At 41.6% G+C, this 18,502-nt stretch overlaps 1 protein-coding gene and 1 pseudogene across 1 annotated transcript; one reads left to right on the top strand and one right to left on the bottom strand.

The window, feature by feature from the left end:
• Positions 1-1,598: 1,598 nt before the first annotated feature.
• Positions 1,599-17,665, bottom strand: IRS4 (insulin receptor substrate 4). The gene is made up of 2 exons (XM_036306047.1): positions 13,867-17,665; positions 1,599-2,077 (listed from the first exon to the last, which is right to left on the bottom strand). The coding sequence occupies exon 1, from the start codon at positions 17,651-17,653 to the stop codon at positions 13,886-13,888; it is 3,768 nt and encodes a 1,255-aa protein (XP_036161940.1). The 5' UTR covers positions 17,654-17,665; the 3' UTR covers positions 1,599-2,077; positions 13,867-13,885.
• On the top strand, positions 3,166-3,893 carry LOC118654641 (annotated as a pseudogene).
• Positions 17,666-18,502: the final 837 nt, after the last annotated feature.

Below are 18,502 nucleotides of genomic sequence, written 5' to 3'. Positions count from 1 at the left end.
AATACTGAATAAATTAGCTGTGTCTGTAAACTAAGAAGTAGTGTTCAAAAGATTGCATATTTGTTATGCTGTACCTGTGACTATTTGTACCTGTTTCTATTTGTATGTTCTGTTGTGTATGAGGTTTTCCATTCATTTATTCAGCAAGTGTTACATTTGTGCAGCACCCTATCTGCTGGCAGTCCCTGGGCCTAATATGCAAATAAAGATATATAGCATTTTCTCCAAATAACCTTTCTTTCCACAATTCTGAATGATTAGGACTTAACTTACTTGAAAATAAAATGGTGGCAGAAGGCTTGAAAAACAGCTGCCTAAAAGACTGCATTATTATCATAATGAACAAAAGCCACACTGCATTATTTGAATAGGTTGGAAAAAGAGAAGAGTCAAAAGGAGTTGAGGAAATCAATGCCTTAGCAGTGACCAGTAACTGGAGTAGTGATTGGTACAGCAGCCATATTTTCTCCTCAGTGCCATTCACAAGGGAAATAAAAGAGTCCCTCCCCCTCCATCCCTTTGGTTGGTAGGCAAGGAAAGATAATAGAAGCACATATTAAAAGACATCAAAACCAAGTGGCAAAAATCTTCGAGAAAACATTACACTACTTCAAAGTTGCACATTAAATGCAAAGCAATTGCTTTAATAGAGTTACAAACAACAGGTGCATCTATAGTCACATGTACACAGGTACACACACACACACACACACACACACACACACAACTAGCACTCCTACACTTCTAGAGAAACTCATACCCACCTGTGGAATGATGAGGTTTGCCAGTGATGGTACGTCATGAATTGCATGCCACCACCTAACAAAGCTCTAAGAAAGCTTCAAGACCTTTGTACCTATCCTCTGTGATCACCACCTGTTAGTGTCCTGTTCTCAAAGGTCCAGGTTCCTAAAATCTTAATTCAGTTTCCATCAGAGGCAAGCAAAAATGGAAAGAGGTAGCTTGCCCTGATTGTTTTAATTTGATACATCTTACATAGGCTAATTGTCCAAAGGGAAACAAGGCCTTGTAAGAGGTTCTTTTTGCTTAAGTTTAAGTCAGAATATTGTTTGATACATCTGTACTAATTTCGTGAATATGGGAAACTGATCTATTTATAGGAGCCCTGGGCATAGGAGGGAGTGTGTGTGTCAAGGAGAGAGTCAGAAAGGGGGGGAGAATGGAGGGTGAAAAGTGGGGAGGCCCAGAGAGGTAGAGAGGGGCTTTGTCAGTTTTTGAAGAACTTTGCTTTAGGGGGAAAGTATATGTTTCAAAATAGAAAAAAAATATATGGTTTTGGAAATGCTCAATTAATTTGCAAGTAGAACATCACAGTAGTAGTGTAAGTGAGCAAGAGATCATCTGATCATCAGTCCTGCCTTTACAATGTTGGAAATCCTAAACCAGGATATTAGTTTAGTTGATATTAAATGTGGATAGAATGTTGCACTTTTGCTAATGGGCAAAATCTGAGATAATCTGCCCTTCGGTACTGCCTTTAAAATATTGGAAATATTTCATCAAGATAACACTTTAGTTGACATTTAATTATTTAATCAAGAAATGTTTTTTCCCTATGTACTATGCAGAAAAAAATCCAGATCATACCTACCTTCTAATGAACATAACTTTTCTTTATCTGCTCTTGTTTTAAAAATGTTCAATTTCAAAACTAAATCTAAGTATTGTACATCAGTAAAATTAAAATTGGCCACATTTACACACATGTAAATTACATTTTTGTAGAGAGGGAAAAGAGTTATAAGATGCTCACTTTTACAGTATTCACTTCCTTTCAAAGAGACAGATTGGGGAAAGAAACCAGAAAACAAAACAAAATACAGTGTAAATATCTTAATTCAAAATCCACTGGATCCATACAGCAGCAGTATGAATGATCTGTGTTATGACCATTCAACTGCCAGCATCCACTTGTAGGTGTTTAGAAATTCTGGTTGCTTTCTATTCAGAAGCCTCTGAATTTTCTTTCTTTTAGGCAGATCTGGAGTAGGCAAAGATGAAACTCCATAAACATCACTTTTCTTCTAAAATATGTTTTTGTGGCGATGTTATCACTCTAGGAAAAAAGATGACAAAACAAAAGGTAGTTGCAGAATTAAAATATGAAGTGTTCTCACCCCACCCCATTTCAAAACAAAACAAAATAAAAATTGAACTAGTAGTTTTTTAAAATACATTTTTATTGATTTTCAGAGAGGAAGGGAGAGGGAGAGAAAGAAACATCAATGCAACCCAGGCATGTGCTCTTGACCAGAATCAAACCTAGGGACCTTCAGTCCATAGGCTGATGCTCTATCCACTGAGCCAAACCGGCTAGGGCTGACCTAGTAGTTTTTAAGAGCCATACTGATGAGACTGCCTTGGCATGGACTTGCCTTACTCTGCTGCCTGCCTGTGACAAATACCAACACAAGCCCAACAAAGACACAGGGGCAATTATTACTTTTGTCCCCAGGCTGCCACTCTGATATTCCTGGTACGTAGCAGCTTTGTACATGCATGCATGCACTGTTCTATTTCTTTTCTGCTGGGCTATCAAGTGAGCTAGGCATTAGGCAAAGATATTTTTTTTTTCTTATCCTACATCAAGCGTGTCAAACTCAAAGGCTAACACGGGCCAAATAAACAAGGATTAAGTTTATGTGAGTCGCAAAAAAACAAAAGCTTTCATTTTATTTCAAATACAAAGGGCTGAAATAAATGAGTGATCGTTAACATAAAATAATAGAACAGTTTAATAAAAATAATATTTTTCTTGAACATTAACTTACCAGATACTGAATAACTGCACAAATTAATAAGCGTAATGCAAATAAACCTATTTTTCTTGTTCTCTGATAGGGAAATACTTCCTGTTGCGCACACAAACAGGTCAGTACAAGACTAATGACGTGGCAATCAGTTGCTAAAATATTCGCTGCTAGTATTAGTGGAGAGAAATGGTGCACCTGCGTTTAAGGCGCATAAGGGAAATGAATGCAACATGATTTTAGTAACCAGTCCTTAGCAAGTATTGTAGTTTGTTATTAATAATTATGCATAACGGGATATTGTAAAAATTAAGTTATGAAATTTTTATTAAAATGTTTCTTACATACCGTTATATTGGCTGGGCCGCAAAAATATTCATTGTGGGGGTGGGAAGCGACTGCAGGCATGGCCATGTTTGAACAGATGAGAGCGAACGTGGGCAAGTTGCTCAAGGGCATCGACAGATACAGTCCTGAGAATCTGGCCACCCTGGAGCGCTATGTGGAGACACAGGCCAAGGAGAATGCCTATGATCTGGAAGCCAACCTGGCTGTCCTGAAGCTGTAACAGTTCAACCAATTCTTCTTTCAGACCACGGTCACTGCTCAGATCCTGCTAAAGGCCCTCACCAACCTGCCCCACACTGACTTCACCCTTTGCAAGTGCATGATTGACCGGGCCCATCAAGAAGAACAGCCTATCCGACAGATTTTGTACCTTGGAAACCTGCTAGAGACCTGCCACTTCCAGGCCTTCTGGCAAGCCCTGGATGAAAACGTGGACCTTTTGGGAGGTATAACTGGTTTTGAAGATTCTGTCCGAAAATTTATCTGCCATGTCGTGGGTATCACTTATCAGCACATCGATCGCTGGCTGCTGGCCAAGGTGCTCGGGGACCTGACCGACAGCCAGCTAAAGGTGTGGATGAGCAAGTACAGCTGGAGCGCTGATGAGTCGGGCCAGATCTTCATCTGTAGCCAGGAAGAGAGCATTAAGCCCAAAAACAGTGTGGAGAAGATCGACTTTGACAGTGTGTCCAGCATCATGGCCTCCTCCCAGTAACTTTGCAGGTGCTTAATAAAGATTTATTTCCTTAGGAAAAAAAAAAATTCGTTGTGGGCCACATGCAGCACGCGGGCCGCGAGTTTGACATGCTTGTCCTACATGCTTGATAATGTCTTCACCAGATTGTGTAGCACATGTCAAAGAATTTAAGCAGGGCCCTGGTGATCGTATCTAGACTCAATCACTGAATTTCTTCTGAAAGAGTAAAGTCACACCTGCAAAAGAGATTTTCTGGAAATCTAGATCTGTCTAATAAAAAGAAGTTCTGGTATTACTCTCTTGGACTTCTGCTTCTTGAGAGGGTGCATAATTGGGAGTGGCATAGAGGAAGGGGATTTGGTATACTGAAGAAAGCGCTGAACTGAAGAAAATGGGGATAAATGGTCAGCAAATTTTTTATGGGATGCTAGTATTACTTTAAGATCAGATCACATCAAAGTACCAAGTATTCTATTTCATTACAGCCAACCTAACAGAATCCACAGAAAGCATCCTCCAGAGTGGGTTTGAGTACAAGATCTTGTATTAAACCAACAATATACATTTTAACTATTCATTTTTTTATCCAAGGTCTTAAACATGTAACAGACTTGCAGCTGAATGTATCATCAAAGATCTCAATTTCCCTCCCACTTACTTGTGGCTATTAGTCATAATTCATTATAAAGAGCCATTCCTCCACATTAAAATGTTAAAAAAAAATAAATGCCCGATATTAGTAAAGATATTAAGCTTTCCTGTCAGCAGTAGGCTTAGGAAACTGTAGACTCTATGTATCAATCAAGTTTACACAAGATGAAAGGTGTCTGTGATAGCTATAGATGATTCTAGACTAGTATCACAGAATTTTGCAGATCCTATAAGGCATCTCACCTAATTTTGTTTGCTACTTTGTTTTATTATAAAAGATAAAGATACATTCACATATATAGCACACTGTATGTGCTTTAAAGGGGATTTCTCACTAACTAATATAATACACTATATTTCATATATGTTTTCTCCAGAAATATACAAATTAAGCTCTATATAACTACCCCATCAACATTATACTAATTCTGAAATTAGGGACATTTGTTGTTATCAGAGTTGTTTTTCTTCTTTACTTTTTTCTTTTTTTGATGACGGAGGCTCTACTAAAAATTTGATTCATATTTCCATTGCTTTCCAATAACAACTAAATCAGAGTTGAGTGAATACTTGATAACATACTAAAATCTATCAAATAATGTGTGGTTTCAAGTATACTTTACAAAATATACTCGCCAACTCTTGATAAACCATGCTAGTAGAAAAGAAGAATGCTATCCAAGACTAGATAATCCAAATGTAATTTAATTTGCTTTTTGAAAAGCATTATGAAATGCTTTTGAGCCACAGGTTTACATTTATAATCCTGTTTTACTTAGACCAATATTAAAATAAGTTTACATTCCCCGTGCACATTGCAAAGAACAGAATAGGGAAGTAACTCAGAAGCTTGCTAGGTGGCAAAGGTAAGCAATTCAGGAACAGTCTGCAAAATGAGTATGAAAGCGCTGACAAGCACATCTTAGTTCTGCCTTCTGTTCATTTTGATATCATTTCACCACTTGATAGATAGGTAAATGGTGGTGCTTAATAATCTGGTCTGGTTTTCATTATTATTTCCACTTGATATTGACAGATTATAAATAATGACCTTATTGGTATTCTTACTTTTTTATTAACCAAAGATCTTTTTAATGACCAGTTAATTGCATCCCTTTTAATTGAATGTATCCTCTTCAAGTAATTCTCTTTAGGAGAGAAAACCTCAATGGACTATTTTCCTACTTCTGCCCCCAAAACCTGGCAGGTATCATTATCTTCTCAAAAACAAAAGAAGTAAACTTTTATGTTTCAATTTGTATAATAATATAAACCTGAACATTACTCTTTAATATACTAATAAAGCACACACAACTTCAATATTCCTGGAAATTTATAAAGTGAGCCAAAAAGGCAGTTTTCCAGGGCACTCCAGACCTCTTTATATGAATCATAAACATGCCTCCGTTAGTTTGAAGTTCAAAACAGCAATGGCTCCCCTGCCCATAGAAAGCTAGGTGGCAAAGGTAAGCAATTCAGGAACAGTTATATTGCCAAAACTGTAACAATATATCCTCTTTCCACTCTTTCCAATATAGTTGCCTTAGTTATCTTTTCAACTCAAACTTTCCTAGACCTCAAAAAATATTTTTCAAGTTCTTCTGAAATTCCTCACTGTTTATTAATCCACATGCTATCATTGCAAACACTTATGACCACACAAACAGGGACTATCAAATAAAGTGTCTGAAGGCAAATAAATGTAAGGAAATGAAGAGAAATTGAAGCATATACCCACAGATGAATGTATAATAATGTAATTATATTATTAGTTCAGCGCTTCCTCTGGCTATATATAGTTTATTTTTTCCAAATAAAAACAGATCATCCCACTTTTATATGCCTTGTAAATAAATGTATAGGAGGATGATTCCCTAAGACTTGATAAAAACTTAAGTGCTGCCTTTCTTTTATAAAAAATATATATTTTATTGATTTTTTACAGAGAGGAAGGGAGAGGGGTAGAGAGTTAGAAACATCGATCAGCTGCTTCCTGCACACCCCCTACTGGGGATGTGCCCGCAACCAAGGTACATGCCCTTGACCAGAATCAAACCTGGGACCTTTCAGTCCACAAGCCGATGCTCTATCCACTGAGCCAAACCGGTTAGGGCTTAAGTGCTGCCTTTCAAGAGTGAATACTAGCAATAGTTGTTGCTAATCTTTCTAATGCCAATCATACCAGCCTATTATCTCCTTCACAGATCAGAGCATCAGATATGCTTCTCTCCATGGCTGCAACAGCATGATAACAGATTTGTCAAAAGAATCCATAAGGGAAATGGATGATGCTTGTAAAATTCTATCTCCTCAAAGGTCATCTCAATTGTTTCACACCTGCCTTGGACCATATATTCATGTTCATTCTAGTCTTGATTATCTGGATACAAACTAGTTGGGGATCAGCTACAGGATTTTCATCCCAAGTCAGATTTTCTACTACCTCCCAACACACCATTTTGCTATTTCACTCTGCTGCCTAGTTACTGCAGACTTAAAGAATGCAAGTAACTAGAATTCTAATATAGGCCATCTCTTATTTATAAAAGAGACATATTCCAAGCCTCGTTGTTTAGTTGAAACTCAGAATAAATTATCCCACAGAAACAATGTTATAAATAAATGGTGTATAGGTTCATAGGTTCATCTACACATGCCTATATTAAACCTATGCAGTTCCTGAACTAATGAGAGAAACTATTTTAACTATGCCCAACCAGTATTTCTAACATAATTTCTGTGGAAAGAATATTTGAAGTTTCTTTCTTTAAAATATATTTTTATTCATTTCGGAGATAAAGGGAGAGGGAGAGACAGATAGAAACATCAATTATGAGAGAGAATCATGACTGAGAATCAAGCCGTGACCTCCTGGTTCAAAGGTCGATGCTCAACCACTGAGCCATGCCAGCCGAGCTCAATTTTGGGACCCCATGAATATATATCTTCTGGCTATGACAATAGGAATAGTATCCCCAAAACTCAAGCTGCTGAAATAATTTGGGCAAGGTGGCAAACTTGGAAAGGAAACTATGGTAAGAACTTCAGCCACAATAAAGATTCCTTCGTGGGGGCAAGGCTGGGTCTCTGAGTGTGAGGGCAGTGTCGTTATGCCTTCAAGGCTGGTGGCACTACTATTAAAAAGCAGGAATTAAAAATCACACTCACTGGTCATTCTCTCAAGCACCTTGCATGCACATGTGAATAATTTTCAAGGTGAATTTAGAAACAGACACTTCATTGCTATTCTATGTTTTAAGTCTACAAAGTAGAAAATTAGTAATCATACAGAAGCAGATTATATAAATTGTGAAAACTAGCTAAAGTGACTACAATGTATGAGGAATTAAGTATTCAGTAAAACCAGAAGTCTGGCTAGCATCAAACATATTGTGGTCAATCCAACCATGAAAATATCTTTAAACACTAGCCCCACCAGCCTCGGTGCCAGCAAGTGGGAGTAGAGCAGGCAGCACAGCCTTAGACCGGCAGAACAAGGAGCCCTGCAAAGAAGGTTGTTCATACAAGCTAAGCCTAAGCAGGCTGTGGACTAGAAGCAAGCAGTATCTGGGGGAACAAGTCTTCTATGGGCCCCTATGGGACTCTCAGATTGCTCATCGTGCTTTCAGCCAGAGAGTACTAAGAAGGGACATGTTATCCGGAAATTAGGGACACAAGGTCAGCAAAGGGCACATGAGGTTAAGATGTAATATAACCAATGCAACCCTAACCAATAAGAAAGGGGTGTCAGGAAGTTAGGGAAAAATAGCACTTTCTCACTTTACTAAGTAACTACCTAAATACATATTTTCCATTAATTCTAAAAGGTATTAAGTCTTTAGCCAGAAATTATAAGGTACTCTTAAAAAAAAAAGACAAATTTAAAATAGGATATATATCTACATTAAAAAAAAAAATTTAAAAATACCTGTTTCTCAGGTCCAGCCTACATTGCCAAAAGGAGATGTAAATGTAAAACTTGTAACTGCATAACCTATAACCAATGCAGAATTACTAAATAATATATTTTAAGTTCATACGGCTAGCACATTATCTTGGCAACTTTATCAATAGCTTTAAAATTAGCAATCTAATAGTGTGATAAAAACTGTGTGTGTTGTAATATATTAATTTCATTATTATACAAGGTGACCTTTTAAATCTCTCATTTCTCACTCAGGGCCTGGCATTGTTTTCCAGTAAATGATCCTCACCATCTAAGGGCCTGGTAGCACCTCTTAACCAAAACATACTGTAGGCTTTAATCAAGCATTTTACAAAAGCTACTTTCCAATACTGCCAATAAAATGTCTGGGCTATTTTTACAGAGTCTTAAAGCATTAAAAGGGTGCTAAACAAAATGAATTTAATATTAAACAAGGATTTCTCTGCCCCAAGAAGAGGATTTGATTTTCAAGGCTTTTAAAATCTACTTGCTTAGCTGTCAAAAGCAAATTTACTTTTTAAACAAATAAAGAACATTTATTTCTACAGTGCTTTTTATTCTGCCTTCTCACTTTATCTTGTTTTGTCTACTATGATGGTTTTTATTAGAATATCAGATTTTATACATATGGAAAAAAATGAAATTAAGAGGCTTTTGTTATAACTGGCAATGCCAATAAATTATTAGGAAACCAAAGATACCCAACTTCAGTTAAAGAAATTATCATTAATGGAAATTTACTGAGTGCATCCTCATTTCACTTTTCTTCCTTTCAATGTTTCCATAGGATCCATATATATACACACACACTATTTGTGTTTTAGAGGTACAAATTAGCAAACTCCTATTCAGATTAGATTTAAAACATTGAATGTCAGCATAGATCACATTATTTTATTCTAAGATCCATGGCCAACAACAGTTTAATATAATGAAAATTACCCAAGCTCTGGAAGATGGTTCACGGTTATAACACTCTGAATGAATTACCAAAATATTGCAACTTCCAAATTCAAGGAAATAAGAAAAGAACATATTTAACATCTGATTGAATGGCAGTGTGGTGTGCTGTGTGGATCAATGGGCTTGAAATTAGATGTATGGGTTTGATTTTAAGCTCTGCCACTTACCTCTTTGATCATGGGAAAATTCTTAACACCAGCTTCAGTTCCAGTACCCACTTTTCCCCAGTAGAATAATGAATGTGAATGCACTTTGCAAATTATAAGGCTATATGCAACTGTAAAGCAATCCCTCAATCAAAAGTTGACAATTTAACAACAGTTCCTTTTAAATCACATATAGTATTCCATATTTCTCCCAATACTGGTTATCCTCATCTATTCCAACACAAAAAATTGAAGGTTACTCTAAGAAGCCTGAGTTTGTCCCTATAAGCGCTCCTTATCAATGACTCAAGTATTTTAGTTCATTTTTGGCAATTAAAGAAATGAAAAGAAAGCAAGAGGTCTTGTTTGAGTTTTTATGCATGTTTGATATTCTGCGGTGCTCAATTAAAGTCTTAGTCCTTGTTTAAAGAAGATGTTTTGTTAATAGCCCACATTTTTGCCTTGGAAGTATCACTCTTAGAATGAACACAAATGAATAATGGTTGCCAATAACCTTACTTAACTTTAGTTGAATGAATTCCTCTTTAATTGTTATAGGTCAAATACCTCTACAACAAATGACTGTCCAATTCTTTTTTTTTTTGGGGGGGGGGTGAATGTTGCCTAAAGTAAGTGACCCATCAATGGTGACTGAGAAATCTCTGCTATCTGGAGAATTTACTCTAGTAATCAATAATAAGTCCAATACAACAAAAACAATGTGCTGCCTGGCTGGCGTGGCTCAGTGGTTGAGTGCTGACCTATGAACCAGGAGATCACGATTAGATTCCCAGTCAGGGCACATGCCTGGGTTGTGGGCTGGATACCTAGTGTGGGGCATGCAGGAGGCAAGCTGGTCAGTGATTCTCTCTCATCATTGATGTTTCTATCTCTCTTTCCCTCTCTCTTCCTCTCTGAAATCAATAAAAATATGTTTTTTTAAAAAAAAAACAATGTGCTCTCAGCACCTCTAATTTATGACAAGAGAATTTGGCAGTAGTACACGGAAAAGAAGCTTACACTTCTGTCATGTTAATAACAGTGTCTAAAATGTCAAAAGGTAATTAATACTTTTTTTTTCTTGCTTTTGAATACCAAGTGCTATAATAACATTGCTACTTTGGCTGACCAAATCTCTTCATTCCTCCTACAACTGCCCTTATCCACCTATCTCTAGAATGAAAAAAATTCAGTAAATTTTTCACCTTAAGTCATTTCAAATTCTATACCAGATGCAGCAATAAAAAGACAAAATGCACATGTGGGTCAAGAGTTAGACTAAACCATATAAGAAACTATATTCTCTTCCTAAATGCTAATGCTTTTAACCCGTGCTTATAAAATGTGAACACTTCACACTTTTAAAATTATTTCATTTATAAATGGTCAAGTCCAGGTTATATTTCTGGGTGTTTCTAATTGTCTTGAACAAATGGCTTTTAAGTACTTACATATATACTATGTGAGTGTGGGAAATGAGATATATTTTAATTTTATGTGACATGAACTAATAAGCAATCTCACTGACTTATATAGTCTCACTTCATCTAACTTACATTCTAAACAGATTCCAGCTATAAAGCATCCAACTCTGAGCAACCATATAAACGACTTTAAATGAAAGTAAAGACTAAAATGAAAAGTAGGTTTTGAGAACAGAGAACTTTAATTCAGCTTTGTGTTTCTAAAGTTAATAACAGTAACAACAATGATAATAGTTGTATAATAATTCATGTACAACACTTACTCTGTGCCAGGCACTATTTTAAGCACTTGCCATAAAATAAAATCACCTTTTGAGAGACATAACTGCTAATAAACACTGTGCCTTTATTCCTTTGTCAGAGAATATATTTTGATTTCTACCATGAAATATAGTTTTAATGTCTGATAGGAAGGTGAAGAGAGAGAAAAAACGGGTGAAAATTATTCTATAGCCTTAGTCAAAATGAATCAGAATTAACCAGCCATCTTAACACTTCACACTCTACCATACAATTTACATTAAAATGGTAGCAAATCAATTCTTGCAGTGAATTCTTTCTTTATATCCTTCCTTTTATATAGCTCAGTTAATTATGCCTTTGAATTATCCTCAGGACCAACTATTTCTGCAAGAAACTAAATCATTAGTTTAAATTGTTGAAAGTTCACTTCAGTGTTAATCCAACAACAAAATAAAATATATTGGCGAAGTGCTTTACCAATATATGTGCTTCCACATACATTCTCTTGTTTCAATCTAAGCCCTGCCCTCCCTGTAAAATACAGCCTCCTTGCCGTAGTCACTCAATACAGTTAGGAATTTCCTCAATGAAAAATACATATAGAGAACATTAAATTGTTAAGATAACTACAAAATCGATTGAAGTTATTTATAAATCAGTAACTTATGATAAAATAATGATAATTGAATCTGGATAATCCTTGGAAAGTGAGGGTTTATTTAAGGGACAAGGTTTCACTAATTTTAATCGTTGCTGAAATAAAAAGTGTTGGAAAGTATAGACAAACCTCTGTGAAAACTTGTCCTTTCCAAGACACCACAGGGACACGGGTAGCTTTAAATATGTACATCAATATCACTAAGGGTGTCTTCAGCAGTTAGGCTCAAACAATATCTTGAGACCAATTTTTGGGTGTACCTTTAAAACAGATCTGTTCCTGAAAAGCTGATTATGAGTTAAATTATTGGAAATATAATTATATATTTTAAATGCATGGCTTGAGTAGTAGTGATAATCATGTGTGCATTTGTGTTGGGGGAAGGGCTCACAATTTAAAGGAGATCTGAATGGAATCCTTTGGCACGATAAAGCATCCTTTTGTCCTTTTGATGATCACTCTTTAATGTGTCCATGCCAAAAATGAGTTTTTGTATGGCAAGTTCTCTAAAGCGGGAGGAGAGAAGGGCGGGCGGGGCGGGGGCAACACCTGCACTAAATAGGAAGCTTGTTAGGTGACTGTTGTGATCAGTCCCCAACTTGTTCTGCCTGATCAAGCACAGTGGGCAGAGTTCCAATCACAAAAGCATTCCAGAAAGCAAGCAAAGCAAAAATCTTCACTAAACTGACTACTGGAATGAAAACTGTTGGGGTCCATCCCTTCCTTTCGTTGGGAAAGAAGCTCATTCTACTAAAGAGGGAAGGCACTTGAGACTATGGAAACATCAATCACCTTCTAAAATCATTTCTTGAGAATATCTCCAGACACACTGATAACGACACTGCACAATGTACACAGTAGATTTACTCAAAGTCTTATTTTCAACTCTGGCAGCTCCTCCTCTTGCTTATTTCTTCCTTTGGTAAAGGAATCCTTTAAAATTCTTCCATTGTTGCAGGGTAGACTGCCCCTAAGGTCAGGTCTTCCTCTAGCCTTATTATCTTTCTTTTCTGGATTTCCCAGAAGTCACACCAATGAAGATGTTCTAAATGCTGTTTAAACCTTAGAAACAATATTCATACCCATTATCACGTTGTCACCATACCCTCTTTGGGGAGAGTTACATGAAGAAAATGAGGCACAGGGAAGGTGACTTGCCTGTCACTTAGTGACAGAGAAAAAGAACACTCAGTTTCTGGCAATTTGTCCTGTGTATAAAAACAAAACAAATCAACAGAAAAACACATTCCATAGCCAAATACTCTCTTCTTTTAGTCACCTGTTGTTTTGGATTATTTATGCTTTTTTCCTTCCAGATATTCATGGTAACAACTGAGATTTAACCTTCTTGGTAAATTACGGCAAACTAACATGAGGATGATTGCTTTTTAAAAAGCAACGTTCAGAGAAGAAAGTCATCCACTTCCAAATGCTAACAGTTGATTATTACTGCTTGATATTCTGTGCTCTTATTAAAATTCCTGCAATTAACAATGGGTAGTTATAGAAAAACACCCTTTACTTGTTGATTTGAAAATGAGTTCTTGGGATTCAGTCCAAGGTGTCTTATTTGCATAAATCATTAAGTGTTAGGGAAGGATATCTAAAAACACCCTCATGCTACATATCCTTAAGTGATAATCGGTTCTTTCCGGATAAAGAAATGATAATTGGATTAAAACTTACGTTTTTGCAAAGATCACAAGTATTTCATACATAATTAAAATTAAATTCTATTTTCCATGCTAAATAGGCAGCAGCTACTGAAATATTAACTCACTTTGGAACTTTAAAGCACTTTACAAATATATTTTTATTTTGTCGTTGTATTAACACTGAATGAAGTTTCAACAATTTAAACTAATGATTTAGTTTCCCTAACACCTTAGATGTAGTAGTGCATCAATTCATTAAGCACTAACCATGAACTTTAGGGAAATTAATTCTAAAATTACCAACCTCTTTGGGGAGAGTCGAACTATTTGTCCTCAGGTCCGGCGAAGTCCATTCTCACGTATGTGTCTTCCTCGTCAGAATCTTCTCGCTCGGGGAGCCTAGGCAACCAGTGGCGAGGTGGTGGCGGGGGAGCAGCAGCTGCAGCAGCAGCCTCACCAGCCCCGTTCTCACCTCTGGCAAGGTCTGCAGATGGGTTTTGGGCTCTAGGGTTGGAGCCATCGACAACGTGGGAACCCCTTACTGCTTCGGCACCAGCAGCAGCACCAGCAGCGTTAGCAACAGGTTGGAACCAGCAGGCAGAGGCAGAGTTAAATCCAGAGGCAGCCTCGAAGCCCGCGGCGGCTGCTCCCATACCGGGGGCCGCGGCGAGGGCGGAGGCGGCGGCTAGAGCCCGGCCTACAGCTAGGGTTGGCTCAGCGCCCACAGCTGAGGTCGAGCCTCTGGAGGTGTAGAGGTCTCTCTCCAGGCTATCGGTAGGGAAAGCCGAGACAGCAGCTCTGGTGGATGCAAAGATACTTTGCGAACGGCTTTGTGGGCTTCTCTCTACCTCTTCTTCCTGCAGCAGCCTAGCTACAGGTGGTGGTTCTGAGCAGCGGCTAGGGGAGAGAGAAATGTCCATACAGCACTCAGAAAATGGGTCAACCACATAGATTCGACCTGTTTCAGCATCATAGCGAATGGCACGGTCACCAAAAGGCAAGGCTGGTGCCATTGCTGGGTTGAAAGTCACTTCAATGTACTCACACTCTTCCTCATTAGCATTGCTACCTGTAGCACTGGTAAGAAGAGGCAGAAGTGGCCTAGTACTGTCCAGAAAGAAGCGGTTGGCACCTGGAATCGCTCTTAAAAGATTTGAGAGGACGTTTGTTGCATTTCGAAATGGCACTCGGAACTCAATATTCATGTAATGAGAAAAGGCTGACTGTCTGGGGTTAGCAATTATGCCCCACGAACGTGGCAGTCCTTGAGTAACGGGGGCTGGCGGATTGCTACTTCTTTTAGTGAAGTCAGCGTTGACGTAGTCACTAGAGCTGTCAGCCTCTCTCTGCTCACGTGTGGGCTTTTGTGTTTTGGGCTCGATTTTATTTCCTTTTGTAATAAAAGAAAGTTGGTTAGGTCTCTTAGCCTGGTCCTTGGGGGGCCCATCATCTGAAGGCTTTGGAGGTGAACTCCCATCTCCAGGCTTTGAGACTGACTGGAGGGTAGCTTCGAAGCCCTCAACTGAAGGCTTTGAAGCTGCATATTTGGGGCCCCTGATTGAGGAGGCTTCTTTGTCTAGGCCCTTCCCCAGGAGTTTCCCAGATAACATCGGTACATACTCACTGTGGTCACTCTGTCCCAATGGGGAGCTCCGAAAAGTTTTTGGCAGAGAGAAGTAGGAGCTCCAACTTTTGGAGGAAGAGCCTCCCTGAGGATTTTGGGGTTTTTTTGGAATTGCACCGGCTCCAGGAGCCATAAACATGTAATCACTGTCACTGTCATTGTCCTTAGAGTCATCCTTTTTATCAGGATCAGATGCTTTTGGAGGAATTGGGGCAGGTGGTGGGCTCACTCTGGGAAACATCATCATGTACCCTCTTGAATCTTCAAAAGAGGCTCGGGAGTGATACTTTACTGAAGCAGAAACATTTTGAGGAGCCATTGGCATATAATCACTGGAGCTTTCCAGAGGGGCAGCCACCCCTGGCCTCATTGGCACGTATGGGTCGTCCTCGTCCTCATTAAAAGCTCTGGCTCTGTGAGGACCCCGAGCTGCACCTTCCAGAGTCTCTGCATCTTTGACTTCTTTGCGTTCTTTTGTGGCTGCTCTGTCAGCACAAAAATAAAGTCGAAACCTTCCCCCAGACTTCCCTTTTCCACCAGTTGCTCCTGCTGGCGGAGGCGGAGGCGAAGGTGGTGGAGGTGGTGGCATTTGCTGTTGCTTGCTTTGAATTAACTTGCCAAAGTAGGATCTTTTCTTCAAAGATTTTGCCCACTCACCATTGCCATCGGAATCTTTCCCACTTCCTGAGCCTTTGCCCCCTCCAGAGTTCTTGCCACCACCTGAATTATGGCCATCTCCTGGTCCCTGGCCACTACCTGAGCCGTGCCCACCACTGGCTCCCTGGCTACTGCTGGAACCGTGCCCACCTGCGGGGCTCTGGCCATTTCCTGAGCATTGGTTTCCTCCTGCACCTTGGCCCCCTGAGCCCTGACCACCACTACATCCCTGGCCACCTCCGGAGCCCTGCCCTCGGCCTGAGCACTGGTTTCCTCCTGAGTTCTGGCTACTGGAGCCTTGGCCACTTGAGCCCTGGCCACCTCCTGAGCCCCAATTGTTCATGGGCATGTAGTCACCTGTGTTTCCTTCCTGACCCGCTTGGCCTTGCGGATTGCCTTCTTCCCCAGAGTTGCCAGAACCGGAACTAGACGCTTCAGAAAACAGGAAAACTCTGTCGCTGGGAGGTTCTGCAGTCTGCCGAGCACGCACCGAGCAGGGTGCTAGGCGTCGAAAAAAGCTGGCTGGCACAGAAATCGTTCTCCTGGACCTGCGCGCTCTGGGCAGGTGCAGTCTTCCTCGCCTGGGGTGGGGCACAGGCTCGCTGGGTGTTGCAGAGTGCCTGGTGAGGAGCATCTCGTTTTTTCCATCACCGATGGCCCGGAGGTGGCAAAATTGTTCAAAGCGGGACCTTCTTAGCCAGCCACCGGGCTCCTGCGGCACCATGTCCAGGTGCCTCCTAGTGGACAGCAGGGTTAACAGGTGGGCCCCGATGCTGATGCTGTAGCTGCGGCAGCGGGCTCGGTATTCGTCTGCACACAAGGCTTTCATCTTCTCCAAAAAGAGCTCATGCATATTTTGGGCCACCACACAGTCATCGACCTGCATCCAGAGCTCCCCTGGACCGATGACGGTGGACCTGCCGACTTCCAAGAAGAAATACTGCTCAGAGTGTCCGCAGCGACGGATGCTCAGGAGCTGGACCACCACGCTGGCCACCTCGGTATTCAGCCTCACAAACACAACCTCCTCGTCGGTAAGACAGAGCCGGAACACGCCGCTCAGCTCTTTTCTATGCCCCAGCCCCCTGGGTTTGACTATTACCTGCCACACATCTTTGTAGAACGGTGGCTCCGCCACCGCTGGGGCCGCCAGCGCGACCGGCTCTCCATCCAGCTGCGCGCAGGGCGTGCCGCAGCGGCGGCGTTTGCTCTCGAGGATGAGGCGGCTGAGCAGCAAGTACCAGCTCTCTTGCTCCGACTCGTTTTCGGCCACCAAAGCCAAGTACTCGTCCTGGGTGAAAAGGGCGATGAGATGTCGGTACCTTGCGTCGGCTCGCTGGCTCACGGAGAAGCACTGGTACAGGGTGATCACGCGCCGCGGCGGGATGAGCGCCGGGGCCGAGGCGCCGGAGGCGGCGGCGGCTGCTGCAGCGGCCGCGGCGCGGACACTGTGCCGGAACTTCCTGGCATTTTCGTAGTATTCCAGCCGGGCTGGGGCGTCGGCGGTCTCGAGTTTGAGCACGAAGTAGCGCTTGTGCCCATGCTTCTGCTTCCGCAGGTAGCCGCGTTTGCAGACTTCCTCGCCGACGGGGAGGTCCTCCTCATCAGACTCGGAGTGTGGCCGGGAGCCCGTGGCTGAGGAAAGCCACATGGCTCCCGGACAAGAAGACCCGGTCCCAATGAGTGCGGTGAGGGTTCCCGAGGAAAGAAGTGGGGTGGTCGCCACTGCAGCCAGAGCTGCCGCTGTAGCCGCTGCTGCAGCTCTCAGTCTCCTTGTCGCTCGGTCGTGAGCGAAAGAGCAACTCGCCATGGTGATGCGCGATGTTTTAAGGTGAGCGAGGGGGCGGTGAGCGAGGGGGAGGGGAGCTCCGGGAAGGGAGGGCTGGGGAAAGAGGCCGTCTACCCCTGTCCACCCGCCCCAGCCCCCTCCCGCCTCGGCCCGCGCCCCCGCCTACTTCACTCCGAGCGCACAGCGGCGGGCAAAACAACACGTGACCGCAGCCTCACGCGGCAGCCTCAGCTCCAGCTACCAGCGCGGTGGAGGGGCGCCGCGAACAGCAGCCTGAAAAGAGGTGTGCAAGGGAGGGGGCTGCCATCCCGAGAGGCGGGGCCACCTCCAACCCTACCTAGACCCTCTAGGTCAATCTTCGGACCTGGGGACCAACGGGAGGAGACGGGGCCCTCTGGCCACCCTGGTTCTAAGGAGGAATCCACGAATGCACAGAGGGGCAGGAGAAGGCCTGGAGGGGCGGCGAAGAAAGTGGTCAGTGAGCCCATCCAGGCGGGGGCGCCACAGCCCAGGCTCTATTCGCTGGAGGGTGCAAGAGGTGACTGGAGGGAACGCAGCACAATCACTTGGGGAGACGCCAAGGAGGGAAGCTGGCACTGCCTTGGGAAGGTTTGTTTTGTTTATTTGGGAAATGGGAGCCAGGTGAAACTGTTACAAGGTTCTCATTGGATATGATGGGAGCCAATGGGAGTGTCTGGGAGGAAGGGGACCCTGAATTAATTAGTTTGGGCAGGAGGGGAACTGAGGGGCTAGGGGGCGTGGCTTGGGTCACGGAGTGGGCTCCGCTGTCTGGGTTGTCACGCACTCAAGCGGTAAACAACCGTCTCCAAGTAGTTGTTAATAGTGGTGATAAACTCATGTAAATCCCTG

The sequence above is a fragment of the Myotis myotis genome, unplaced genomic scaffold, assembly GCF_014108235.1.
Source record: "Myotis myotis isolate mMyoMyo1 unplaced genomic scaffold, mMyoMyo1.p scaffold_m19_p_4, whole genome shotgun sequence".
Lineage (NCBI taxonomy): Eukaryota > Metazoa > Chordata > Mammalia > Chiroptera > Vespertilionidae > Myotis > Myotis myotis.
Note: the sequence above shows the minus strand (reverse complement) of the source record. Positions and strands in the feature narration are given on the sequence as shown.